Here is a 22,485-nt window from a genome sequence, read left to right as displayed (position 1 = left end):
TTCCTCCACCTCTCACCCCCAAACTGCGGATGTCTCTCCTTTGGGCCTCCCGTACTCTTCTCACCATAGCGATCCTTCCTTGGGGAGTTAGTTGTTCCCACCACTTTAGCTGGCACCTTTACGGGGACGGATGACTCCCAAATCTAGCTGGCTGCAGTACTCCGTTGTCCAGACGCTATGCACGTTGGTAGTCAGATCGGTACTCCCTATCCATCAGTGGTATTTATCAAGTGCTCGCTGTGTGCAGAGCACAGCGCTAAGTGCTTAGAAGAGGAGGAGAGAGGTTGTACCTGGGATTCCTGCCCTCGAGGAACTTACAGTCTAGCAGGAGAGACCGACATTAAAATAAACTGTAAATAGAGGAAGCGACAGAGTTTAAGGATGTGTACCTAAATGCTGTGGGGGTGGGGTGGGTAACCAAGGGCTAAGCGGGTTAGGGACCCAAGTGCATAGGGTCGGAGAAGGAAGGGGTACTAGAGTTAAGAGAATGAGAGATTAGTCAGGGAAGACTTCCTGGAAATGTGATTTTAAAAGGGCTTTGAAGATCGGGAGAGGGGTGATTGTTGGCTATGAAGAGGGAAGGCGCTCCAGACAGGAGGGCGGACGTGAGCCAAAACACTGACTGCAAGAGAGACGAGAGCGAGGCACAGTGAGTACGTTGGTGCCGAAAGAGCCAAGTGGGTGGGTTGAATGGTAGTGAGAGAGAAGCGAGGTCAGATAGGAAGGGGAGAAAGCTGATTGAGAGCCGAAATTAACCTCTTTGTATCCTAACCCAGAATTGCTATTGAAAGCATGCCTTATGACACAACTTAGTAATCAGGGAAAGCTTCCCAGAGGCGGTGGGTGTTTTTGAGAGGTTGAAGGCGGGGCGACCTACAGTCTGGCAGATGTTGAGAGGCAGGGAGAGGTCGGAGGCGGGAGAGTCGAGGGTGAGGGACAGTTAGGCGGTATCTTGGGAGAGGGGTCTTGGCCCAACCTGCTCCTTCTCCTTCTGGCCGAGTCCATCCCCTCTTGGCAGGCCGCGGTGCTCCTCTCGGGTCCCGACTGCTTGGGTCAAGGCGGTTTTGCTGCTGTGGTTGTCTTTTCTACTGATGGGGGACTGGAGGAAGATGAAATCGCCAAGGCGCAACGTCTCTGGGGGCTGCGGGGGGTGGGGATCTATAGCGATAGTATGTCCCACCACGTCGAGGGTGCCTGCAGATCCTCTGACCTTTCATTCATTCATTCATTCAATAGTATTTATTGAGCGCTTACTATGTGCAGAGCACTGTACTAAGCGCTTGGGATGAACAAGTCGGCAACAGATAGAGACAGTCCCTGCCGTTTGACGGGCTTACAGTCTAATCGGGGGAGACGGACAGACAAGAACAATGGCACTAAAATGACCTAGTGGAAAGAGCACAGGCCTGAGAGTCAGAAGGACCTGGGTTCTAGTCCCGGCTCCGCCACCTGATTGCTGTGCGACCTCGGGCTAGTCGCTTGACTTCTCTCGGCCTCAGTTTCCTCATCTGTAAAATGGGAGTTAAGACTGTGAGCCCCACGTCCAACCTGATTAACTGGTATCTACTTCAGCACTTAGAACAGTGCCTGACACGTAGTAAGCACTTAACAACTGCCATGTTGGCTGCCACAGCCGATGCTGGCTTCAGTTTCGCCTCTGAGAATCCGTATTCTCTCAACTTTGGCTCAAAGAGCCCCTCCCTTTGTGACAGCAGGGCGCTAGGCTGGTATGTCTGCAGCACGTCAATCCATCAATCGGCGGTGTTTACTGAGTGCTTAATGAGTGCCAAGCACTGTACTAGACGTTTGGGAGAGAACTAGGTACAAGATCCTTGTATCTACCCCAGTGAATAGAACAGTGCTTGGCACATAGTAAGCACCTAACAAATACCACAATTATTATTATAATTATTATTAATAATTAAACAATAATAATGATAACCATAGAGTAAAGTTGGTAGCCTTGTTTCAAACAATCAATCAACCGTATTGTTTCCTGCCCACGAGCGGCTCATAGTTGAGGGGACACAAACATTTTAAAAGGTATCGATGGGGGAATGGGAGAATCTAAGAGAGGTACGTAAATGCCGTGGGCTGAGAGTGGGGTGAATATCAAGTGCTTGAGGGGTACAGATCCAAGCACCTAGGGAAAGTAGAAGGGAGGGTGAATAGGAGAAACGAGGGCCTCGTCAGGGGAGGCCTCTTGGATGTGATTTTAGTAGGGCTTTGAAGGTGGGGAGAGTGATGTTCTGTCAGATATTAGGAGGGAGGGAGGGAGGGAGGGAGTTCCAAGCCAGAGGGAGGACGTGGGCAAGAGGTCAGCAGTGAGACAGATGAGATGGTGTTCTCCACCCTGGAAATATTCCACTGCGCCCGCCCCATCCCACTCTCCCAGGCCTTCGACTACCCTCTTTCAGTCTCAGGCGGTCACCCCACAGGCCTCCCACACCGCCGCCCGCCCCCACTGCCAATGCTTTTCGTTCCCCTCGTTCTCCCGGCCGAGAAGTGACGTGAGCTTAGTAGCAATAATGACAGGAGACTGACTTTTGTTCCAAGACGTGTTTGTTTTGATCCTGTCACCCAGATGGCAGCGACCCTGCTGGAACTGCCCCAGGGATCAGATGTGGCAGCTGGGGAGTCCCCGGTCTCTCCGGCCCATTCAGGAGGCTGGACCGGACAGCCTCACGGTTTTGTAGCCCTCTCATTTGCTCCGGAGCCTAAGAGCCCCTGCTACCAGCGCCACGGACTCTGTTTGACCTGTCCGCCGATCAGGATTTCACTGTTGCTGCCCGGTCTGTCGCCAGGAGGGTGTCGCCCGGGGAACATTCAGGTCTGGGTCTCCAGAGAGACTGTCTGGCTGGGGGCAGGGGTTCCCCCGTATCAGTAGACCCCCCGATCTGTCAGTCCAAAGCGCAGGCCTAAGTGGTCATTCCACGCAGACCCTCTGGGGCGTGTGGCGAATAGCCAAACTAACTCTCTTCCCCTCTTCAAAGCCCTACTGAGAGCTCACTTCCTCCAAGAGGCCTTCCCAGACTGAGCTACCCCCTTTTCCCGTTGCTCCCCCTCCGCCCTCTGCTCCTCCCCCTCTGCTCCTCCCCCTTCCCCTCAGCTGAACCCCTTTCCCTCTGCTCTTCCCCCTTCCCCTTAGCACTGTGCTCATTTGTATATATTTTTATTACCCTATTTATTTTGTTATTTATTTTGTTAATGAGGTGTACATCCCCTTGATTCTATGTATCGTGATAATGTCTTGTTTTTGTTTCGTTCTGTTTTGCTCTGCCGTCTGTCTCCCCCGATTAGACTGTGAGCCCGTCATTGGGCAGGGATTGTCTCTGTTGCCAAATTGTACATTCCAAGCGCTTAGTACAGTGCTCTGCACATAGTAAGCACTCAATAAATACTACTGAATGAATGGCCATCCCCAGGACTCCAGGGGACGTCTGAGGCCTCTTGGGGCAGAGGGAGTCTCTCAGGGGATTAGAGTTGGGTTGAACCACCAAGGAACAGTCCTTTTCCGAGGGGAAGGGCTGAGGACCCGGGGCAGAGGTTGGTGGGACCCCCCACAAAAAGGGGAGGGGGAGCAGATGAGTTCCCCTTCCCCACCCGCCATCTCATCTCACATTTCCTCCTGCCTCCAGGACACGTCCACTTGGATGACCCGCCGGTACCTTACACTCACTTGGTCCAAAAGGAATTTCTCGTCTTCTCTCGTCCACCCACTCCTCCACTTAGCCTTCCCATTACCCTTTTTTTAAAAAATGTAATTGGTTAAGTGGTTACTATGTGCCAGGCACTGTTCTAAACGGTAGGGTAGATACAAGCTAATCACGTTGGACACGGTCCCTGTCCCACATGGGACTCACAGTCTTAATCCCCATTTCACAGAAGAGGTAACTGAGATACAGACAAGTACATGACCTTCTGGACTCCCAGGCCCTTGCTCGGTCAACTAGGCCATGCTGCTTCCGGGAGTCAGATGACCACGTGCTAATAGCTTGTCTGCCGTGTGACCTTGGGCAATTCACTTCACTTCTCTGTGCCTCAGTTAACTCATCTGCAAAGTGGGGATGAATACCTCCTTCCTAAATTTAGATTTCATGTGGGATAACCTGAGGCTCATCTGTAAAATAGAGAAGCAGTGTGGCTCAGTGGAAAGAGCCCGGACTGGGGAGTCAGAGGTCATGGGCTCTATTCCCGGCTTTGCCCCTTGCCAGCTGTGTGACTTCGGGCAAGTCACTTCACTTCTCTGTGCCTCAGTTACCTCATCTGTAAAATGGGGATTAAAACTGTGAGCCCCACATGGGACAACCTGATAATAATGTTGGCATTTGTTAAGCGCTTACTATGTGCAGAGCACTGTTGTAAGCGCTGGGGGAGATACAGGGTCATCAGGTTGTCCCACGTGATCACCTTGTATCCCCCCAGCATTTAGAACAGTGCTTTGCACATAGTAAGCGCTTAACACATACCACCATTATTATTATTCAGTGGAGATTCAATACTCGTTCTCCCTCTTATTTAGACTGCGAGCCCCATTTGGGACCTGATTAACTTCCCCCAGCTCTTAGTATAGTGCTTGGCACATGGTATGCACTTAATAAATACCACAATTACTATTGTAACCTGATTATCTTGTATCTACCCCAGCCCTAGCACAGTGCATAGCACGTAGTAAGCGCTTAAGCACTATTTTTTTTAAAAAAAGGGACAAATCACCTCTACAAGTTGGACTCTAATGGTGGAGATGAACATAAAACTATTTCCATCTACTAGAATCAGGGAGAATTGAGCATGTTTGAAAGGAGAGGAGAAAGAGCCGGTGCTCTATGTTGGATCTGAAGGCGAAGCAGCTCGGCTCAGTGGGAAGAACACCCAGGCGGGAGTTAAGAGACCTGGGTTCTAATCCCAGATCCTCCACTTGCCTGTTAGGTGACCTTGGGCAGGTCACTTCATTTCTTGGTGCTTCAGGTTTCTCATCTGTCCTCTCTCCTCCTGAGACTGTGAGCCCCAGGTAGGGCAATGACTTAATAATAATAATGTTGGTATTTGTTAAGCACTGACTTTGTCAGGTCTGATTGTACCTACCCTTACCCTTGGCACATAAAGTACTTAACAAATACCACAATTATATACATTTTTAATTGAAAAAAAATCGTCAGGCAGTAGCACAGGGCTAACTTGGTGAAGCGGTTTACTGATATTTGCCTGTCTTTCTGGGCGTGGGCCTTTAGAGCAGTCACCTCCATACAGGTATTCTTGAATACTGTTATCTAGAACTTTTGCTGATGGTCCCAGTCTTTTGTCGAAAGAGTTTTCGCAGGGTATCGAAGGGCATGCTAATACCCGCATCCGGGTCTCGGGTGCATAAGATAAATTGAGCAGGAGTGGGCCGTCCAGTCCCTGCTTTACCCCATTAGCGATGGGGAGTTCAGTAGGGCTTCCTGGGTTCGAATCCCTGCCCTGCCACTTGTCAACCGTGTGACCGTGGGCAAGTCACTTAGCCTCTCTGTGCCTCAGTTCTCTCATCTGTAAAATGGGGATGGAGACCGTGAGCCTCAGGTGGGACAACCTGATGACCCTGGATCTACCCCCGGCGCTTAGAACGGTGCTCTGCACATAGTAAGCGCTTACCCAATACCCACATTATTATTAGTCAGTAGCCCATCAGTCCCATTGACTGATTGACGGCGCCTGCGTCCAATCTGCCTCCACTGTCTGGCCGCCAGCGCTTAGCACAGGGGTGGGCGCGGAGTGCTTAGTTGGCCGCTTGTGGTGATGGGCAGCCCCTCCCCGCGGACCCTCGTGGCCTTTCTCCTTTCAGGGGGACGACGAGGCAGCGGGCCCCGCTTTGCTTAGGTTCGGTGGCTGTGCGTCTCGCAGGAGGCCGCGGGACGCCTGGGTCCTCAGCGTTTCGGTGAGGGTGGGAGGTGGCGCCTGGTCCGGAGGTGGCGCCTGGTCCGGAGGCGGCCTCGCGCCCCGGCCTCGCGCCCCGGCCTCGCGCCCCGGCCTCGCGCCCCGGCCTCGCGCCCCGGCCTCGCGCCCCGGCCTGGCCTCGCGCCCCGGCCTGGCCTCGCGCCCCGGCCTGGCCTCGCGCCGCCGCCTCTTTTGTTCTGGCCGGCGCTGGGGCGCGCGCGCGCGCGCGCTCGAGGCCCCCCCCCCCCAGGGGCGGGGGGGGGGGGGGAGGCGAGGCGTGGAAAGGTGACGCGGGTGCGGCTGAGCCAATGGCGGGGCGCGGCGAGCGCGTGGGGGCGGGGCGCGCGCTCCCTGGGGTCGCCGCCTCGCCGTCGCCCTCGCGCTGCTCGCTCTCCCGCCGCCTCAGCGCCAGCGTCTCTCTCCCGCCCGCCCGTCCGCCCGCCCGCCCGTCCGTCCGCCCGGTGAGTCCCCGGGCCCACAGACCGAGCGGCCGACCGGGCGAGCGAGCGGCCGAGGGAGCGGGCCGCCTTGGGGGCCTCGGGGCCGCTTTGGGGGCCGGGCGGCGGCGGGGGCGGCGGCGGCGGCGGGGCGGGGTTGGGGTGAAAGATGGCGATGGGGCTCGGCGGCCGGGGCGGGGCGCATGCGCGGGAAGGAGCCGCGGGGCCGGGGCCGCCCCTCCCCCCTTCCCCCCTTCCCCCCCCCGCCCCCCGCCATGTCCGGCCCCTCCGCCCCGCGCTGCCTCCCACCGGACCGGACCCGCCCCTCCCCGCCCCTCCCCGCCTCCTCCCCGCCTCTCCCCGCCTCTCTCCTCCTCCCTCTTCCCGCGCTCCGCGCCCCCTCCTCCCCCACACGGTTCGGCGGGAGGCGGGGTCCGCGCTGCCCCCCTCTCCCCCCGCTGATCCCCCCCCCCTTCTCCCTCCCCTCCCCCCCCAGAGGAAGCCGCCGCTCCCCACCATGGCCGACGAAGGGAAACTGTTCATCGGGGGCCTCAGCTTCGACACCAACGAGCAGAGCCTGGAGCAGCTCTTCGCTCCCTACGGAGAGATATCCGAAGGTGACACCTGGTCCCCCTCCACCATCCCCACCCCACAGCGGCCTCCGGCACAGGCCTCCGCCGCCGCCTCCTCCTTTTCCTCCTCCTTTTCCTCCTCCTTTTCTTCCTTTTCCTCCTCCTTTTCCTCCTCCTCTTTTTCCTCTTCCTTTCCTCCTCTTCCCCTTTTCCTCCTCTTCCCCTTTTCCTCTTCCTCCTTTTTTTCCTCCTCCTTTTGCTTTTCTTTCTCCTCCTCCTTTTTCTCCTCCTCTTTTTCCTCTTCCTTTTCCCCCTCTTCCTTTTTCTCCTCTTCCTTCTCCTTTTCCTCTTCCTCCTTTTTTTCCTCCTCCTTTTGCTTTTCCTTCTCCTCCTCCTTGTGCTTTTCCTTCTCCTCCTCCTTTTTCTCCTCCTCTTTTTCCTCTTCCTTTTCCCCCTCTTCCTTTTTCTCCTCTTCCTTCTCCTTTTCCTCTTCCTCTTTTTTTTCCTCCTCCTTTTGCTTTTCCTTCTTCTCCTCCTTGTGCTTTTCCTTCTCCTCCTCCTTTTGCTTTTCCTCCTCTTCTTCTTTTTCCTCTTCCTCCTCTTTCTCCTTTTCCTCCTCCTCCTCCTCCTTTTTCTCCTCCTCCTTCTCCTCTTTCTCCCCGTCCTCCCGCTCCTCCTTCTCCTCCACCTCCCCATTTGGGGCCTCTCCGTCCCTCGCAGGCAGAAAGAATCGTCCCTTGTTCCGAGAAGGTTCACCGTTTCTCCCTCCCTCTTTCAACTCGGAGCCCCATACAGGACAGGTACTATGTCCGATCTGCTCACTTGGCGTACACCGCGGCGTCTGGCTCGGGATAAGCACTTAAATGCTACCGTTATTGTTGCTGTTTTCTCACACGGCCGTAGGCCCGGCAAAGCTCCCAGACAGTGCAGTTGGGGAGACCCCCCGGCTCCCCCTTGGCTTTCCCTCTCGGGCCCGTTCGTTGCAAGATCTGGTCGAACCCTGTAATGCTCGGTTTTAGGCTGAGGATCGAGGACCTGCCGTTTGGTACCGTTGGCCGGATATGAATTTCGGGCCCCTTTTTGGCACCCAGCCTTCCGATGAAGCAGGCTTCATTCATTCGGTTCAATTAATAGTATTTCTTGAGCGCTTACTACGCGCAGAGCTCTGGACTAAGTATGTACAATTCGGCCACAGATAGAGACAATCCCTGCCCATTGACGGGCTCACGGTCTGAACGGGGGAGACGGACAGCAAAGCAAAGCAGAGCGAAACGAAACGAGACAAGATCAATAGAATCAAGGAGATAGACACCTCATTAACAAAATTAATAGGGTAATAATAATAATAATGTTATTTGTTAAGCGCTTGCTGTGTGCAGAGCACTGTTCTAAACGCTGGGGGAGATACAGGTAATCAGGCTGTCCCACGTGGGGCTCCCAGTCTTCATCCCCATTTTACGGATGAGGTCACTGAGGCCCAGAGAAGTGAAGTGACTCGCCCACAGTCACACAGCTGACAAGTGGCAGAGCTGGGATAGATAATATAGACAAGTGAGCACAGTGCTGAAGGGAGGAGGAGGGGCAGAGGGAAAGGGGAGGCTGTCTGGGAAGGCTTCCTGGAGGAGGTGAGCTCTCAGTAGGGCTTTGAAGAGGGGAAGAGAGTTTGGTGGATGTGAAGAGGGAGGGCGTTCCAAGACAGCGGTAGGACGTGGACCGGGGGTCGACGGCGGGACAGGCGAGAATGGCGGACCCTGAGGAGTTAAGCAGTAGAAAGAAGGGAAGTGAGGTAGGGGGCAAGGTGATGGAGAGCTTTGAAGCCAAGAGTGAGGAGTTTTTGTTTGATGCGGGAGGCTTCCGTATAGTGCCCAGGGCTCTTCCCTCCACTGCCCTCCCCTGTAGCCTCAGTTTTCTAGCATGTAAAGGGGGAGGGTTTGCATTGTGCCTTAAGTATTTGAAACACTAGTACCGATTGTGGGAGGCCGACAGGAGCTGCCCCCCCCCCCCCCCCCCCCAGCTTTCCAGTTTGGGGAGAGCAAGTTCATTTTTTGGGGGCTGGACTTCGGGGTCACGACCAGGACCTAAGAGAGGTCAAATAGAGTGCAGCGGCCCCTCCCTCTCGAGTCCCGTCCAGCCCCTTTCCACCCCCCACACTCACAGCAAAGAGCCGGCGCCCCGTTTTTCTAGACTCGCCCGTTTCGCAGGTATGTCGTCGCTGCATCATCGCCTGCGGGGACCGAAAGTCTGCTTGTGGGGCACGGAGGCAGTAAGCACCCTTGCCTACGTCTGTTCGGCTTCGGGGCTCCGGGACCCGGGTCCCATCGGGGAAACCACCCACGGGGGTGCCCCGTCAGGCGTCGGGCCACCTCCGCGGATGTGCCAACCTTTAACAAAGCGGTTAATGGGGTGTGACTTCCTGGGAAGTGCCAACAGAGAACATTGGATGGGACGGCGCCCCGGGGGGAGGGCAGCCTGTTGGCACCCAGCCACACCATCCTGGCCGTTGCAGGGAGCTAGCGTTGGGTTCGATCCTAGCCTTTCCAGGGAGGTAGAGTCGGGATGGCCCCCTCCCACCTGGGCCCCGGGGGTCAGGCCTCTCCATTTACTTTCCCGGGTTCGGGCCGGGGGGAGGACCAGAGTTCTTCCCGGCCCGTGTCCCACTGGTCTTTTCTGTATCTGGAGGTCTTGAGCGCCGAGGTGCGTGTGTTGGTATTTGCAGTTGAAGAACATCCCGTGGATGTTGTGCTGGAACCAGATGGCCCCAAGGACTCCCAGCCCTGGAGGAGGCTACGCCGGCACAGTGGACTCTGGGTCAACACACACCTCTGGCCCTCTATCGTGGTTTTATGGATAGAGCATGGGCTTGGGAATCAGAGGGACCTGGGTTCTAATCCCGGCTCCACCACGTGTCCGCTCTGTGACTTCGGGCAAGTCACTTCACTTTTTTGTTCCCTCCTCTGTAAAATGGGGATAAGAGTGTGAGCCCCATGTGGGACAGGGGCCGAGGCCAGCCTGATTAACTCCTATCTACCACAGTGCTTAGGAAGAAAGGGCTTGGCACATAGAAAGCCCTTGACAAGTACCCTAACTATTGTTGTTGTTGTTATAATTATTATCCCCGGGTGTGTGAAGCAGAGTCTCTCCCTTGGTCCCAACCATACTTGACGGTGCGGAGGCGCGCTGGGTGAGCGGGCTGGATTTGGAGCGGTGGGGATGTTGCAGCTCCACAGAGCTGCTTCAGGGCTGTGTGAGATGGGCCGAGGGGCCCCACTGGGCTTCCCTACCGCATATACGCGTGACCGAGGATCGAGGACCTGCCGTTTGGTACCGCTGGCCGGATATGAATTTCTGGCCACTTTTTGGCACCCAGCCTTCCGATGAAGCAGGCTTCATCCCTTCTCAGCAAGAGCACATTCGGTAGAGCAGACGGTGCCTCCGGAGTTTCCTCTTCCCGCCTGTCGATCGGCCTCGTGCTTGGGGAGCTACTCCTGTCATTCCGTTAATGGCAGCTCCTCTCCCTTTTGGCCGCTCTCTGCTGCATGTTACTGGCAGCCTTTGGTTGTATCCTCTTATCCCTTAGTAACGGTCACTTGGTCAGTGAGTGGTGTTTATTGAGCCATTTCTGTGTGGCCAGCGCTGCACTGAGTGCTTGGGAGAGGGCGGATAGGGTAGATAGACAAGATCCCTGCCCTCAAGGAGCGTACAGCCTAGCGGATGAGGCAGACAGTGAAATACAGATAGGGGAAGCAACCGAGGATAGGCTTCGTACGTGCATGTTGGAGTTGGGGTGAATATCGGAGCGCTCGCACGGCGGGGTACGAGCCCAAGTGCAAGGGGAGGCAGAAGGGAGGGAAAACGGGGTGGGATTAGTCAGGGAAGGCTTCCCGGAGAAGGTGAGAGTTTAATAGGGCTTTGAGGATCGGGAGAGTGGGATCTGCCGGATATGAGGGGAGCGATGAGCGAGCGAGGGTCGACCGAGTGAGACACGGTCAACAGGGTTGGTTTTAGAGAAACCGAGTGTGGGGGCTGAGTGGTAGTGGGAGGGGAGGGAAGCTAGGAAGGGGTTGGGGGGAGGGCTTATTGAACATCTTAAAAGCCGAGTAGCCCCTCCCTCCCCCCCCCCCAAAGTCTGGGTGCCGGGGACCCCGGTGATAAAGAGAGGCGAGGGGCGTTGGTTTAACCCAGCACGACCCTCGGTAAGATCCCGGAACTGGGAGTCGGAGGAGCTGGGTTCTGATCCGGATTCTGGCACTTGCTTGCCGTGTGACCGTGGGCAAGTCGCTTCACTTCTCGGTGCCTCGGTTTCCTCATCCGTAAGATGGGGACTCATTGCTTGTCCTTCCTCCTCCCCAGACAGGGAGGCCCACAGTCGGGCAGGGCCTGTGGCCATCCCGCTTATCTTGCATCTAACCTGTGCTTACTTTGGTCTTTGGCAATTACTAAGCGCATAACAGATGCCACAATTATTACTAGTACTACTGTGTGCCTCAGAATCCTCGTCTCTGAAATGGGGATTAATACCCGGCCTGCCCTCTGGTTCACCGACTGTGTGTCCAACCTGATTAACTTGTATCTATCTCTGTGCTTCTTACAGTGCTTGGCACATAGTATACACTTCCGTAGTTATTCAGTTAAGTCCCCAAGGTTCTTTAAGCCTGGGCATTTCCCCGGGCTGCTGCGGACGTGACCCCGAGCCAAGTGTCGAGAACCTGAAACCTGCAGGAGAAACCGCCTGCCAACAGTGACTTCAGTTATTGTATCCCGTGAATAGGAAACCTTTCTAAAACCCTTGATTATGACCTCCCAGCCTCCATTCGTGATGGGCAGTCCCCCGCCCCCGGACTGGGCTTGCCGTTGGCATTCGACGGTCTCGGGGCTCGTCGACGCGGGGGTCGGCGTCCGGGGTCCCGGTGGGAATGGCCCAGACCAAGGCTCCCTTTTGGCCCGCAGTTGGCCGGTGGAGGGGAGACTGGGCCATTTCGGTGGCGGGGTTGTTGCATTTGGAAGTGGCCTCTTCCTCCTGTATGGCAGGTGGTTGCATTTGAGGGCGGGTTGATCGGGGCCTGGAGAGAGAGAGCAGGACGGCAGGCACCACCGGTGAGCAGTCACGTGGCATCCGCTCTGTCAGATTGGCCGCGCTGGAGTCATCCGGAGGCCAGAACCCTCCCTCTGGAGTCAGGCAGGGGACGCCTATGATGGATGCCGAGGGCCAGCGCCAGCCCGGCCTTGCGCACGGCAGCGTGGGTTGGACGGTGCTGTCCTGGCTGGGCCCGGCCAGAGTTTCAGGCAGATCTGCTTCGGATTCACGTGTAGGAGGAATAGGCGAAAGCTAAACTTTCTCCTGTGAAAATGTCAAGCTGGCTTCCTCCTACTCTGCCGTGATCGAACATCTCGGTCCCGGGCCTCTCGGGCTCGAATCGGCGGGTCGCCGTTTCTCCGGCGGAGGGTTGGGCTGGGAGCTCCAGAGCTGCAAAAAATCCCGCTCCCGTCACGGACCGGTTTCCTCCACATCCTGTCGGGTGATTGGACATTACTAATCGTGTGGTCCGGAGGCAAACCGGCATGGGAGGGTCGAGGTGGTCAGTCCCTCCTCGCCGCCCGACCGGACCCACCGCTCCGGTTGGCAGGGCAGGTAAAAGAATAGGCTGTCGGGCAGGCGGTCGATGACATCAACTAGGTGTTGAACCCCGAACTAAGAGTTTGGAGAGTTTGCCCGTCAGAGCGGTTCGGGATGCGGGGTGCCTGCCTGCCTCCTCCTGGGATTAACATCCCCTCTGCCTCGATGGCGGAAGCCAGGGATTTCACTTCAGGAAGTCCTTAGATTCTCAGCTCATTGTATTTAGAAGAGTTTGCGGGCCCCTCCCCCCACCAAGCCACTGGAGAGTAGAACCCGTGACCCAATGTGATGGGGTGGGGCCCCAGGCTGGTCTTTAACCTGTCTGCTGCCTCTGAAGGGGGCCTGCTGAGCCCAGGACATTTCAAAAGCAAAGAAAATCTTACAGAGGGTCTCGGGTTTTCTAGAAAGCTGACCCATACGGTTTCAAGATTCCCTTATGTTCTCCCGTGACCGTCTTAACCGTCTTTCTTCTCTCCCGCTCCCTCTCCTCCCCACCCCGGACCCCCGAGTCTGAAACACAGAGAGTCACCAGAGATGAGCTGCCTCTCTCACGGTGGCAATGAGCAAGGGTGCCTCCTATCCCCGTTGCCGGCTCCCCTCGACGGTCCCGGGTGTTGGCCGAGCGGCAGTCTCTCCCCTCTTGGGCCCCGGGAGCCCCCCAGGACTGGGAGTATTAGGCCACCCCTATCCTCCAAAGTGGGATCGCCTCTCTTTCCTCACCTCGTCTCTTGGGCCTCCACGGTGGCGTCTGACAAGGAGGCCTGATGATGTGTTGTTTTCCAGTGGTGGTGGTTAAAGACCGAGAGACTCAGCGGTCCCGAGGCTTTGGTTTCATCACCTATCGCCGTCCTGAGGATGCCAAGGATGCCATGAGAGCCATGAATGGAGAGGTGAGCTCTGGGGAGGAGCGGGCGGGGAGCAGAGCGGGTGCCTGCCCTGGCTGTCCCTTCCTCCAGGGATCCTGGGCCCCGAGTCTGGGAAAAGACCCAAGGAAGCAGAGATCCCCACTCCCGGAGCGGGATCCGGGCCTCGGGGGCCCGGGAGTGCTCGGCTCGGCGGAGTTGGTGTTGGGCAGGCTGCCGGCTTGCGGCATGGAGTTAGGCTGTCAAGCCTCACACAGAGAAGAAATCCAGAGGAAGAGGTTCTCCAGACAGGTGGCTCTCTTTCCTCTTGGGCCTGGACTCCTCCAGCCCTTCACCTGGACTCCTCCAGCCCTTCACGGGGTGGCCGAGCTGCAGCCTTCGGTATAGAAAGGTGGAGGGCAGCCCCTTCCACGGTTGCCCTGGTGGCTGAGGGAGGCCCTTCCCGGGTGTCAGCTTGTCTCCTGAGCATCACTTCTGGGATTCTAGCAGGTGCCAATCCAGGCCCGGCCCCGCCACCCTGGCTGGGTTGGCTTTGACCTTAGAGTCTTGAGGGAAAGGGAGAAGCAGGCCGGGGGAGGCGGGGAGCAATGAGGGGCTTTTGTGGAAACAGCATTTAATCAGTCAGTTATTCTGACTGTGTGCGGAACACTGCACTGACTGCTTGGGAACATACAGTAAAATAGAGTTGGGAGATGTGTTCCCTTCCCAGCGGGCTCTCGGTCTAGAAGATTCAGGTGCTCTGGAAGTGAATAGTTTCAAGCACGTTTCACTGTGTTTAGTTCACTTTTCTGTGGGTCGAGTACATGAACGACGCCGTCCGCTCAAAAGCGCCGCCTTCCGCCATCTGCAGGAGGAAGGGCCGGCCGGGGGTGGCTCCTTATCGGTGTGGCCACCGAGGCTTTCAATAGGGAGGGCGCTGGCAGGGTGCCACGGTGATGCAGTGCTGGGCGGGGAGCCCAGGAGACCTGATTTCCAGCCGTCGGCTCTTTCCACTCGCTTTAGGGGTGGCACGGATCAAACCCAATGCACTGGCACCACCTCTGAGGTGAAGCACCTGCCTTCGAGGATTGAAAGCTTAGATCCAAATGCTGAAAACCCAGAGGAGCAAGTGAGAAAGAGCAAACCGGTCTGAGCGCGAGGGGCTGACCGGGTGACCCGGCCAGGACTGGGCCGGTGGTCTGAAGCGGGACTGGTATCGTGGCCGCGGGTGCCTGTCGGACAGAGCCGCTTCCTGTCGGCGTTAAACTCGTTAATCCTCTCGTTACTGCCTTTGCTGCAGGACTGAGGGAAGTCTGGACTCTCGGGCCGTGGGAGTCTGCCATTTCTGAGGTCTGTTTCTCCCAACGTGGCCTGGAGACTGGCCGTATTGAATGTCCCCGGTCGACATAAAAGAATAGAGTAGTTCAGGCGGGGGGGAGCTTTGCAGCCGAAACCCCCTCCGGACCTCGCCTCTGCCCTGGCCCGACCCCTCTGGAGCCCGTTGATGTCTTCCACCCGCAGTGCCTCCTGTGAGAGCACGTTCACCTGCTGATCTGAGTCTGGCAGCTGCCAGCTTGGAGCACCCTTGGGGTTTGTCCCTTTGTCCTGGGGCTGGGGGACTTTGGGGAGCAGCAGACCTGTGTTAGCCCTGCCTATGCCCTTCGAGGATTTTGCAGAGTTGAGCCCTGGTCCCCTCTCGGCCTGCCTCTCTCTCTCTCCCCAGGCTGCAGAGGCCTAAGCTTTCGTCTGGCTCACTGAGACCGATTTGCCGCTTTCCCCACCTGAACTTCCTGGATTGTGGAGCAGTCCATTTTGGGCTTCCATCACAAGTCCCTCCCTCTCTGTGACTCGGACAGAAAACACTTGGCCTCACGTTTTTTGGCCCGGTGACTAGCGGGGGAGGGCTACTTTTCCCTCTGCCGGCCTGGGGTGAGGTGAGGGAAAGGGCCGTCACCGACAGCTCGCCTCAAGGGGTTTGTGGCCGGGTGGCGGCTGCTGGGGTGTCACGCCCCTTCCTTCTGAATCTGCAACAAGGTACAGAGACTGGACGGGGGGAGAGTCAGAGGTGGGGGCTGAAACCTTGAAGCTAGTAAGCAGAACTTGAAGTCCCCAACATCCCGGTTCCCCGTGGTCGGAGCTGGGTGAGGCTGGAGCCGCTGAGTTCCTTAATAAGAAGAATGGAGGTATCTGTTAAGTGCTTACTCTGTCCAAAACAGTGTACTGAGTGCTGGGGTAGTTAGAGGGTAATTAGATTGGTCATGTTCCCTTTCCCTTATGGGGCTCACTGTCTAGGTGGAAGGGTATTAAATCCTCCATTTTACAGATGAGGAGACTGAGGCACAGAGAAGCGACATGACTTACCCGAGGTGACGCAGCAGGCAAGTGGCCGAACTGAGATAAGAATCTAGATCCTCTGACTCCCCTGCTCTTTCCCGTAGGCCACGTTGCTTCACGTCCTGCTCCTTTGGTTTCCGAGTCCTCTGAGCGTCTTGGGCAGGAGATGCGCGCTCTGGATGGTTCCTCTCGGCGGGCTGGTCCAGAGCAGCCTTTCCCAGGAAGCTGTCCCCACGCCCGTCCTGCCACCCCTGAAAAGGAAGGATGTGCACAGATGAGAGTTTTCCAGTGTGACTAACGGTCTGCTCCTGTCTTTCAGTCCGTGGACGGGCGTCAGATCCGTGTGGACCAGGCAGGAAAGTCTTCCCGCGGGTCCTCTGTGGGCAGAGGACGGGGCCGTGGCTTCTCCAGAGGTGAGAGCTCGTCGTCTGCTGCTCGTGCGCTGTCTGACCTCCAGACACAGCCTTGATTGGTCCCGCTCTGTTCTGCAGGGGGCGGAGACAGGAGCTACGGCGGCGGCCGGTACGATGACCGCAGCGGAGGCTACGGCGGCTCCAGAAACTACTACGGGGGCAGGTAAAGCGAGGCAGGCCGGGGGCGCGGCTGGCCCGCCCGCCTCGGACCGGCGGCGTTGCCGTCCTCCCGGTCCGAGCGGTGGGTTGCGAGGCACCGGGGAGGGAGGGGAAGTGGGGGAGTGTTCAACCGGTCCTTGGCTCACGCCCCCCAGCCCTCAGCCTTCCAGTGCTGCCTGGAATCCCCCGGGGCTGCGGAGAGGCACCAGCAGACCCTCCGTGCCCATGGAGAAGTAGTGTGGCCTAGTGGAAAGAGCGTGAGCCCGGAAGTCAGAGGCCCTGCGTTCTAATTCCGGCTCTGCCATCTGTCTGCTTTGTGACCTTGGGCAAATCACTTCGCTTCTGTGTGGCTTGGTTTTCTCATCTGAAAAATGGGGATTAAATCCTCCTCCCTGTGACTTAGACCGTGAGCCCCATGTAGGTAGAGACTGCACCCAACCTGGTTACCTCGGATCTACCCCGGTGCTTTCAGTTTTATTTATTGAGTGCTTACTCGGTGCAGAGCGCTGTACTAAGCGCTTGGAGAGTACACCACAACAATGAACAGAAACATTCCCTGATCACAAGCCCACAGTCTGTACGGTGCCTGACCCACAGTAAGCCCAAGCCCTGGCCCAAATACCATAAAAAAGGTGGGGGAGGGAGTCCCGCCTCCTTCGGAAGGACAAAGCCTTTGGGCTACAGGATGATTTGAGAAGCAGTGCAGAGGAGAGGGACCCTTCATCGGGCCCGGGTACTGGGCAGAAATTGGATCACTTGGAGTTATTGAAGGCCCCGGTCTCCCCAGGGCTGCTGCCAGCCACTTGCGGCTTGAGAATGGCGGCCCGGGACCTGGCTCCTCTTCTTGGCCGGTGGGCGCCGAGGTGGGCCAGTTGGCTTTGGTTTAGTAGGGAGCGGTGCCTTCCCACTCGTGTTCCCTCCGACCCGGGAGGCTGCTGGGGTGGAGAAGGCAGCGAGGCGCGTGGAGGGGACCAAGGCCCGTTCGCTTTGCTTCCAGAAACCAAGGAGGCTACGGGGACCGCTACTCCGGAGGCTCCTACAGAGACAACTACGACAACTAAGGGTAAGCGCTTTGGGGCGAGGGGGCCTCGGGGGAAGGGAACCGTGAGTTTTGGTGTGTTCTGGTGTCGGGCTACTCTTTGAATCCTGGGCCTCGTGCTCCATTGAATACTTTCACGAGGTCTCGGGTCACCCCTCCTCGAGCCATTTTTCTGTCCCTTAGCTCCCCTCAGGGGTGCCCGCTAGGTGCCAGGGTGTCGGCGGGCACCCGCTCTTTCCCGCCCGACCGACGCACGCACCCCCGCGCCGAGTCCTCTCCCGACTTCTACGGTCTGCTCTCGCGGGGGCGGCGGACAGGGACCTCCTCTTCTCGCTCTGAGACGGCTGCTCCTGCTCCTCGAGCAGTGCCGCCCGCTGGGTGCCCCCGGCCGGTCTGTGGGCAGCAGCAGATGCCTAACCCTCCTCCTCCAGGCCTCTCTGCTGCCGCCCAAACGGCGGGGGACCCGAGCCCGCTCAGCTTAAGAGTCTGCAAAGCAAGTTTCTTTGGAACGATGAGAGTCAAACTAGCTGACGGTCTCCTCTCTAATTCTGAGAATCAATCCCACAGTCCTCAATGCCTTAACGGGGGCCGGGAGGGGGACTGTCTCTGAACTAATCTAGGGGAGTGAATTGCTGCATCGTGTCGATATTCTTCATTCAGTGCCTTTACGATTGTACCTGCTTCTTGTCCTCAGCTGCACACCGACTAAAAATCCTTCCTGACTCAAGATCGTCCTTCCAATGGCTGTATTTATAAAGATTTTTGGAGCTTCGCCGAAACCTTATTGTTTAGTACATCTACTTGTATCTTCCCTTTTTGTAGTATCTCACACACACACACACACACACACACACACACACACAGACACACAGACACATACAGCCTGGCAGCTTCCACCTCGACGTAGCCCCTTCAGACTTTCTCTGAGAGAGCTCCGTCTGTTTCTAGGGGGTTAAATCATTTTGGAAAGGCAGTATTTTGGTTCAATTGCGATCTTTGGCGTTGCCATCCAGGTCTTTTTCTTTCAAAGTAGTTTTTGAGTCTGGGGTCTCTGACTCCCTTTTTCATGATCATAGCCCTCCAAGCTTTACTAAGCTGTGGTGGTTTTTGTTTTTTTCATGGTGAAATCTGGGACCTTTTTTTTCTTTAAACCGTTCCTTTAGTATGGCAAGGAAGAAATGCAGCCCAGGGGGAATTGGAAAGGCAGACCACCTTGGTATGACTAAAGAGAAACTGCTTGCTTGTTCGACCTGCATTAAGCAAAAAAAAAAAAAAAAAAAGAGGTATTTTTACTGTTCGATGCAAGTTGCCCAGACTAGATTTGCAAACTTTCCATGAGAGGTTCTTGAAAATGTTTGTTTATATTGTCCTTTTTTTACTGGAAGAGAAAAGAAACGCGTATTCCATTGTATTTGAAGTGGTTAAGGAACTCCTGTACTCAGTTTTCTGGCTTCACGAAGCCTATTAAAAAGATGAACTCTGAAACGAACTCTGCTCTCGACATTGACATTTCCTCGCACAGCACAGTCCTCAGCCAGAGCCCCCTCCGGCCAGGGCAGGGCTGAGGAAGGAAGGACGGAAGGAAGGAAGGGAGAGAAGGTGACTGACAAAGATGGTGTGGCAAGCAGGAGGAGGAGCTGAGACAGGGTAGCTAGCTGTTAGAGTGGGTGGAGGAGAAGAAGAGAGGACAGTTGCAAATTTCTTGACCTGGAACTGGAAAGCCTTTTTGGCAGCACGGGCAGCTCCTGTCTTTCGGGGTTTGCTGAGCCAAGCCGCCCAGGTGGAGCCCGAGCCACGCCTTCATTGGTGCTCCTCTCCCTCCTCCCTCCCCCCTCTTCCCTCCTCCCTTCTCTCCCTTCCCGGCTCAGTTCTGAGCAACTTTCTCAAGCACTCGCTGCAACACAGTGGCTTCCCCGTGACTAGCGTCGCTCCTGTTGCCGCTCAGGGTCCACCCCGTGCTGCTTCGAGGCGCTTGGAATTCGGGAGCCTAAGGCCCGTCTCTGACTCGCCCGGGTGGGACGGGGAACACTGGTGCTTGCAGGCGTCCCGCCTGTCTTCCTGCCTGTCTGCCTGCCTGCCTGCCTTCCTGCCGGGGGTGGAGGGTGGGGGGCTGGCTTCTAGTTAGCCCTGTCCTGACTCGACCGCCCTGAGCGTTCTCTGCTAGCCTTTGGAGACCAGTGTCCTCGGAGGCCCGGAGCGCTGTGGCCCTCACAGTGAAGCGTGGGAGACGAGAGCCGCTCTCTCGGCTAGCTCCTAGGTGGAAATAGTCCCGTAATTCGAGGTAACTCCTTTTGCTCATGTCCTCATCTTCCTTCTCTTGTGAGCGCGTCGACGCGATCGATGCCGACACAGGGCCTTCGTGATGGAACTTTATGGCGTCTGAGAGCAGTGTGTGTGTGTGGCCGTTGTTCCCAGGGTCTGAACCGGACAGACCCTGGGGAAACCTGGAGTGGACTCGGCTGCGGTCGGTGGTCCGCCTGGTTTTGGCGGATGTGTCTGCCCCTTCCTTCCCAGCGGGTACTCACAATGACGGGTGGTGCTGGAGAGCTGAGTGGATATGGGCTGGGAGGCCCTGCCCTGCCCTGCCCTGCCCTGGGGGAGGATGGGGCTCTCAGTGAGTGGACTTGGGGCTGGCTGCTGGGAGCCGCTCAAGGCGGACGATCCCCCTTGTTCCTTGCTCAATTGCCACAGCTGTAGAAACCTTGCCCTCGGGCCCCCAACTTGGAAACCCTGAGGTCTTAGGATATGGGGGTAGCTCTGCTCCCACACCTAGGACCTGACCCCTCCCCGGCTCGGGGGTCTCTCAGCTGAACTGGGCCTTTTAGTTCTGATTTCAGGGGTCCGGTCCCCCTGGCATCTGAACTTGCGGTCGTCGGAGACTCAAGTCCGGTGGCGCTTGAGCCGAGGGGCTGGAGTGATGGCGGGGAGGCCCTTTTGAGCCCCGGCTTTGGGGGTCCGGGCAGAGGCCGGGCCGGAGGTAGAGCGGAGGGAATGGCAGCTGATCCTGGTTTCTGGCAGGGAAACAGTCTTCCCTGCTGCAGAAAACAGAGCTCTGGTCGTGGGGTTGGGGATAAGTGTTGGGGGTGGGCGGTGGGGCCGGAGGCTTTGTGAGCTGAGGTAGATAGAGGTAGTAACGCAGATTTACCTTGGCAGGTGAAGGAGCCGGTGTCTGGCTGCATGCCCTCGTCCAGAGCGGAACACGGCACAGCGATGAACCAGAGCAAAGGGGCTCTGCTCTGTCAGGTAGGAGCTCAGTGACTCGCTTGCTGGGGGTGTGCCGAGAGCCAAAGGCACCGGACCGACCCGACAGCTTCCCTTGCCAGGCTCCTGCCCCTGCCCCCCACCAGCAACACCCAGGAGGCCCACTCACCCTCTCTGCTATCCTCTTCCAGGTGTGAGTAGTGGCAAGAGTATTTTTGGGACACCTGTGGGCAAAGCACTGCACTAGGTAATAATGATAATGCTGGTATTTGTTAAACGCTTACTATGTGCAACACACTGTTCTAAGCGCTGGGGGCGGATGCAAGGTGATCGGGTTGTCCCACGTGGCGCACGTAGTCTGAATCCCCCTTTTCCAGATGAGGTGACTGAGGCACAGAGAAGTTAAGTGACTTGCCCAAAGTCACACAGTTGGCAAATGGCGGATCCGGGATTAGACCCTTGACCTCCGACTCCCAAGCCCGGGCTCTTTCCCCTGAGCCACGCTGCTTCTCTAAGCACTTGGTTAGTCCAGAGCAAGCTACTGGCTCGTTTTGGCTCGAGAAGCAGTGTAGACTCATAGAAAGAACACAGGTCTGGGAGTCTGAGGACCCGAGTTTTAATTCCGTCTCCAATTGCCGGCTATGCGACCTCGGGTAAGTCACTTCACTTCTCTGGGCCCATTATCTGCAAAACGGGCATCGAGATCGTGTGCCCCGTGTGGGACGAGGACCGTACCCAACCCGATTCTCTCTCCAGTGCTTAGTACAGTGCCTGGCCTATACTTAGGGCTCAGCAGATAGCATAAAAAGCGGCGTCCCCCCTGCCCACCAGGAGCTAATGGTAATCAGAGGAAATAATTCAGTAGGCATGGGCAAAAATAAATTGTATCCAGTGTTCACTGTGCGCAGAGCACTGTACCAAGAAGCAGCGTGGCTCAGTGGAAAGAGCACAGGCTTTGGAGTCAGAGGTCATGGGTTTGAATCCCGGCTCGGTCACTTGTCAGCTGTGTGACTTTGGGCAAGTCACTTAACTTCTCGGTGCCTCAGTTACCTCATCTGTAAAATGGGGGTGAAGACTGTGAGCCCCACGTGGGGCAACCTGATTCCCGTGTGTCTACCCCAGCGCTTAGAAGAGTGCTCGGCCCATAGTAAGCGGTTAACAAATACCAACATTATTATTATTACCAAGCTCTTGGGGAGAGTATGAGTTGGCAGACATGTTCCCTGCTCGCAGCCTTCCAGTGTAGAAGACTAGCTGGTAATTAAGTGGCTGCAGGGAAACACACCTACGGTAGCCCTGGCCTCCCCAGGCAGCGCTCATGGGCTCAGAATAAAAGCCTGGAGGGGGGTGGCAACGGTGAGGCCCGGAGAGGGAAATAAAGGGCCAAAAGGACGATGTGCTAGGAGCATTAATACCTTGATAGAGTCCAGTAGCAACAACAGCTAGATGGAGGATGCCCTCCAGCGGGAGGTGGAGTAGGGACTGAGGGCAAGGCCCAAAGGCTTAATTGGTTTGGAGAAACCACTCTGCTCCTGAAAGTTTGACTTAGGCTGGTTGGTGTCCTAGGGCGAGAGGTCTCCCCTTCAGGGGCAGGAGTAGAACCTGGTCCTCCGCACCCCCGCGCCGGCACGGCCCACCCTCCGGCTCCCCTCCCTCCCAAATGTCCAGAACCAAGCAGCTTTTCCCGCCTGCCCTGTGGGCTGACTGGCTTTTTCTCCCAGCAGGTAGTCCCTCCCACCGGCGGGCACCGGCAGCGCCCCGGCGGGCCACCGGGCGGTCGGCCCGGCCCTGGTCACCTTGGGGGGAGTGCTGGCTGGGGGCCCCCCCGCCCCCCATCTGTGAATAAAGCCAAGGCCACGTGCGGAGTGTGGAAATCGCGGGCCTGTGTCTGATTGGTGTCAAACCCCACAGCCCCTCGACGGCGGGGCCAGGCAGGCCCACCCGGCGGCCGCCGCCTCGCC

General features: G+C 57.0%; 1 protein-coding gene across 3 annotated transcripts; it reads left to right on the top strand.

The window, feature by feature from the left end:
• The first annotated feature begins 6,259 nt into the window (after positions 1 to 6,259).
• On the top strand, positions 6,260 to 22,398 carry LOC100092458 (cold-inducible RNA-binding protein-like). Of its 3 annotated transcripts, none has more exons than XR_003760430.2 (8): positions 6,260 to 6,374; positions 6,847 to 6,967; positions 13,320 to 13,426; positions 16,032 to 16,125; positions 16,204 to 16,288; positions 17,282 to 17,347; positions 20,477 to 20,566; positions 22,249 to 22,398. XR_003760430.2 is itself a non-coding variant. In XM_029067088.2 (7 exons), exons 2-6 carry the CDS (start codon positions 6,868 to 6,870, stop codon positions 17,343 to 17,345), a joined length of 450 nt encoding a protein of 149 aa, XP_028922921.1. In that variant the 5' UTR covers positions 6,260 to 6,374; positions 6,847 to 6,867; the 3' UTR covers positions 17,346 to 17,347; positions 18,018 to 18,812. The 3 variants fall into 3 exon arrangements, 1 of the variants encoding a protein (XP_028922921.1); XR_003760431.2 differs by having other exon boundaries at positions 22,246 to 22,398; XM_029067088.2 differs by lacking the exons at positions 20,477 to 20,566; positions 22,249 to 22,398 and adding an exon at positions 18,018 to 18,812.
• The last annotated feature ends 87 nt before the right edge of the window (positions 22,399 to 22,485 follow it).

The sequence above is a fragment of the Ornithorhynchus anatinus genome, chromosome 6 (assembly GCF_004115215.2).
Source record: "Ornithorhynchus anatinus isolate Pmale09 chromosome 6, mOrnAna1.pri.v4, whole genome shotgun sequence".
Taxonomy (NCBI): Eukaryota; Metazoa; Chordata; class Mammalia; order Monotremata; family Ornithorhynchidae; genus Ornithorhynchus; species Ornithorhynchus anatinus.
This window is presented reverse-complemented; position numbering and strand designations above follow the sequence as displayed.

Coding starts and splice junctions, on each gene's coding strand:
- LOC100092458 (XM_029067088.2), top strand. CDS start 6,868: ATGGCCGACGAAGGGAAACTGTTCATCGGGGGCCTCAGCTTCGACACC. Junction 13,427..16,031: donor TGAGAGCCATGAATGGAGAG/GTGAGCTCTGGG, acceptor CCTGTCTTTCAG/TCCGTGGACGGGCGTCAGAT. Junction 16,289..17,281: donor AGAAACTACTACGGGGGCAG/GTAAAGCGAGGC, acceptor CTTTGCTTCCAG/AAACCAAGGAGGCTACGGGG.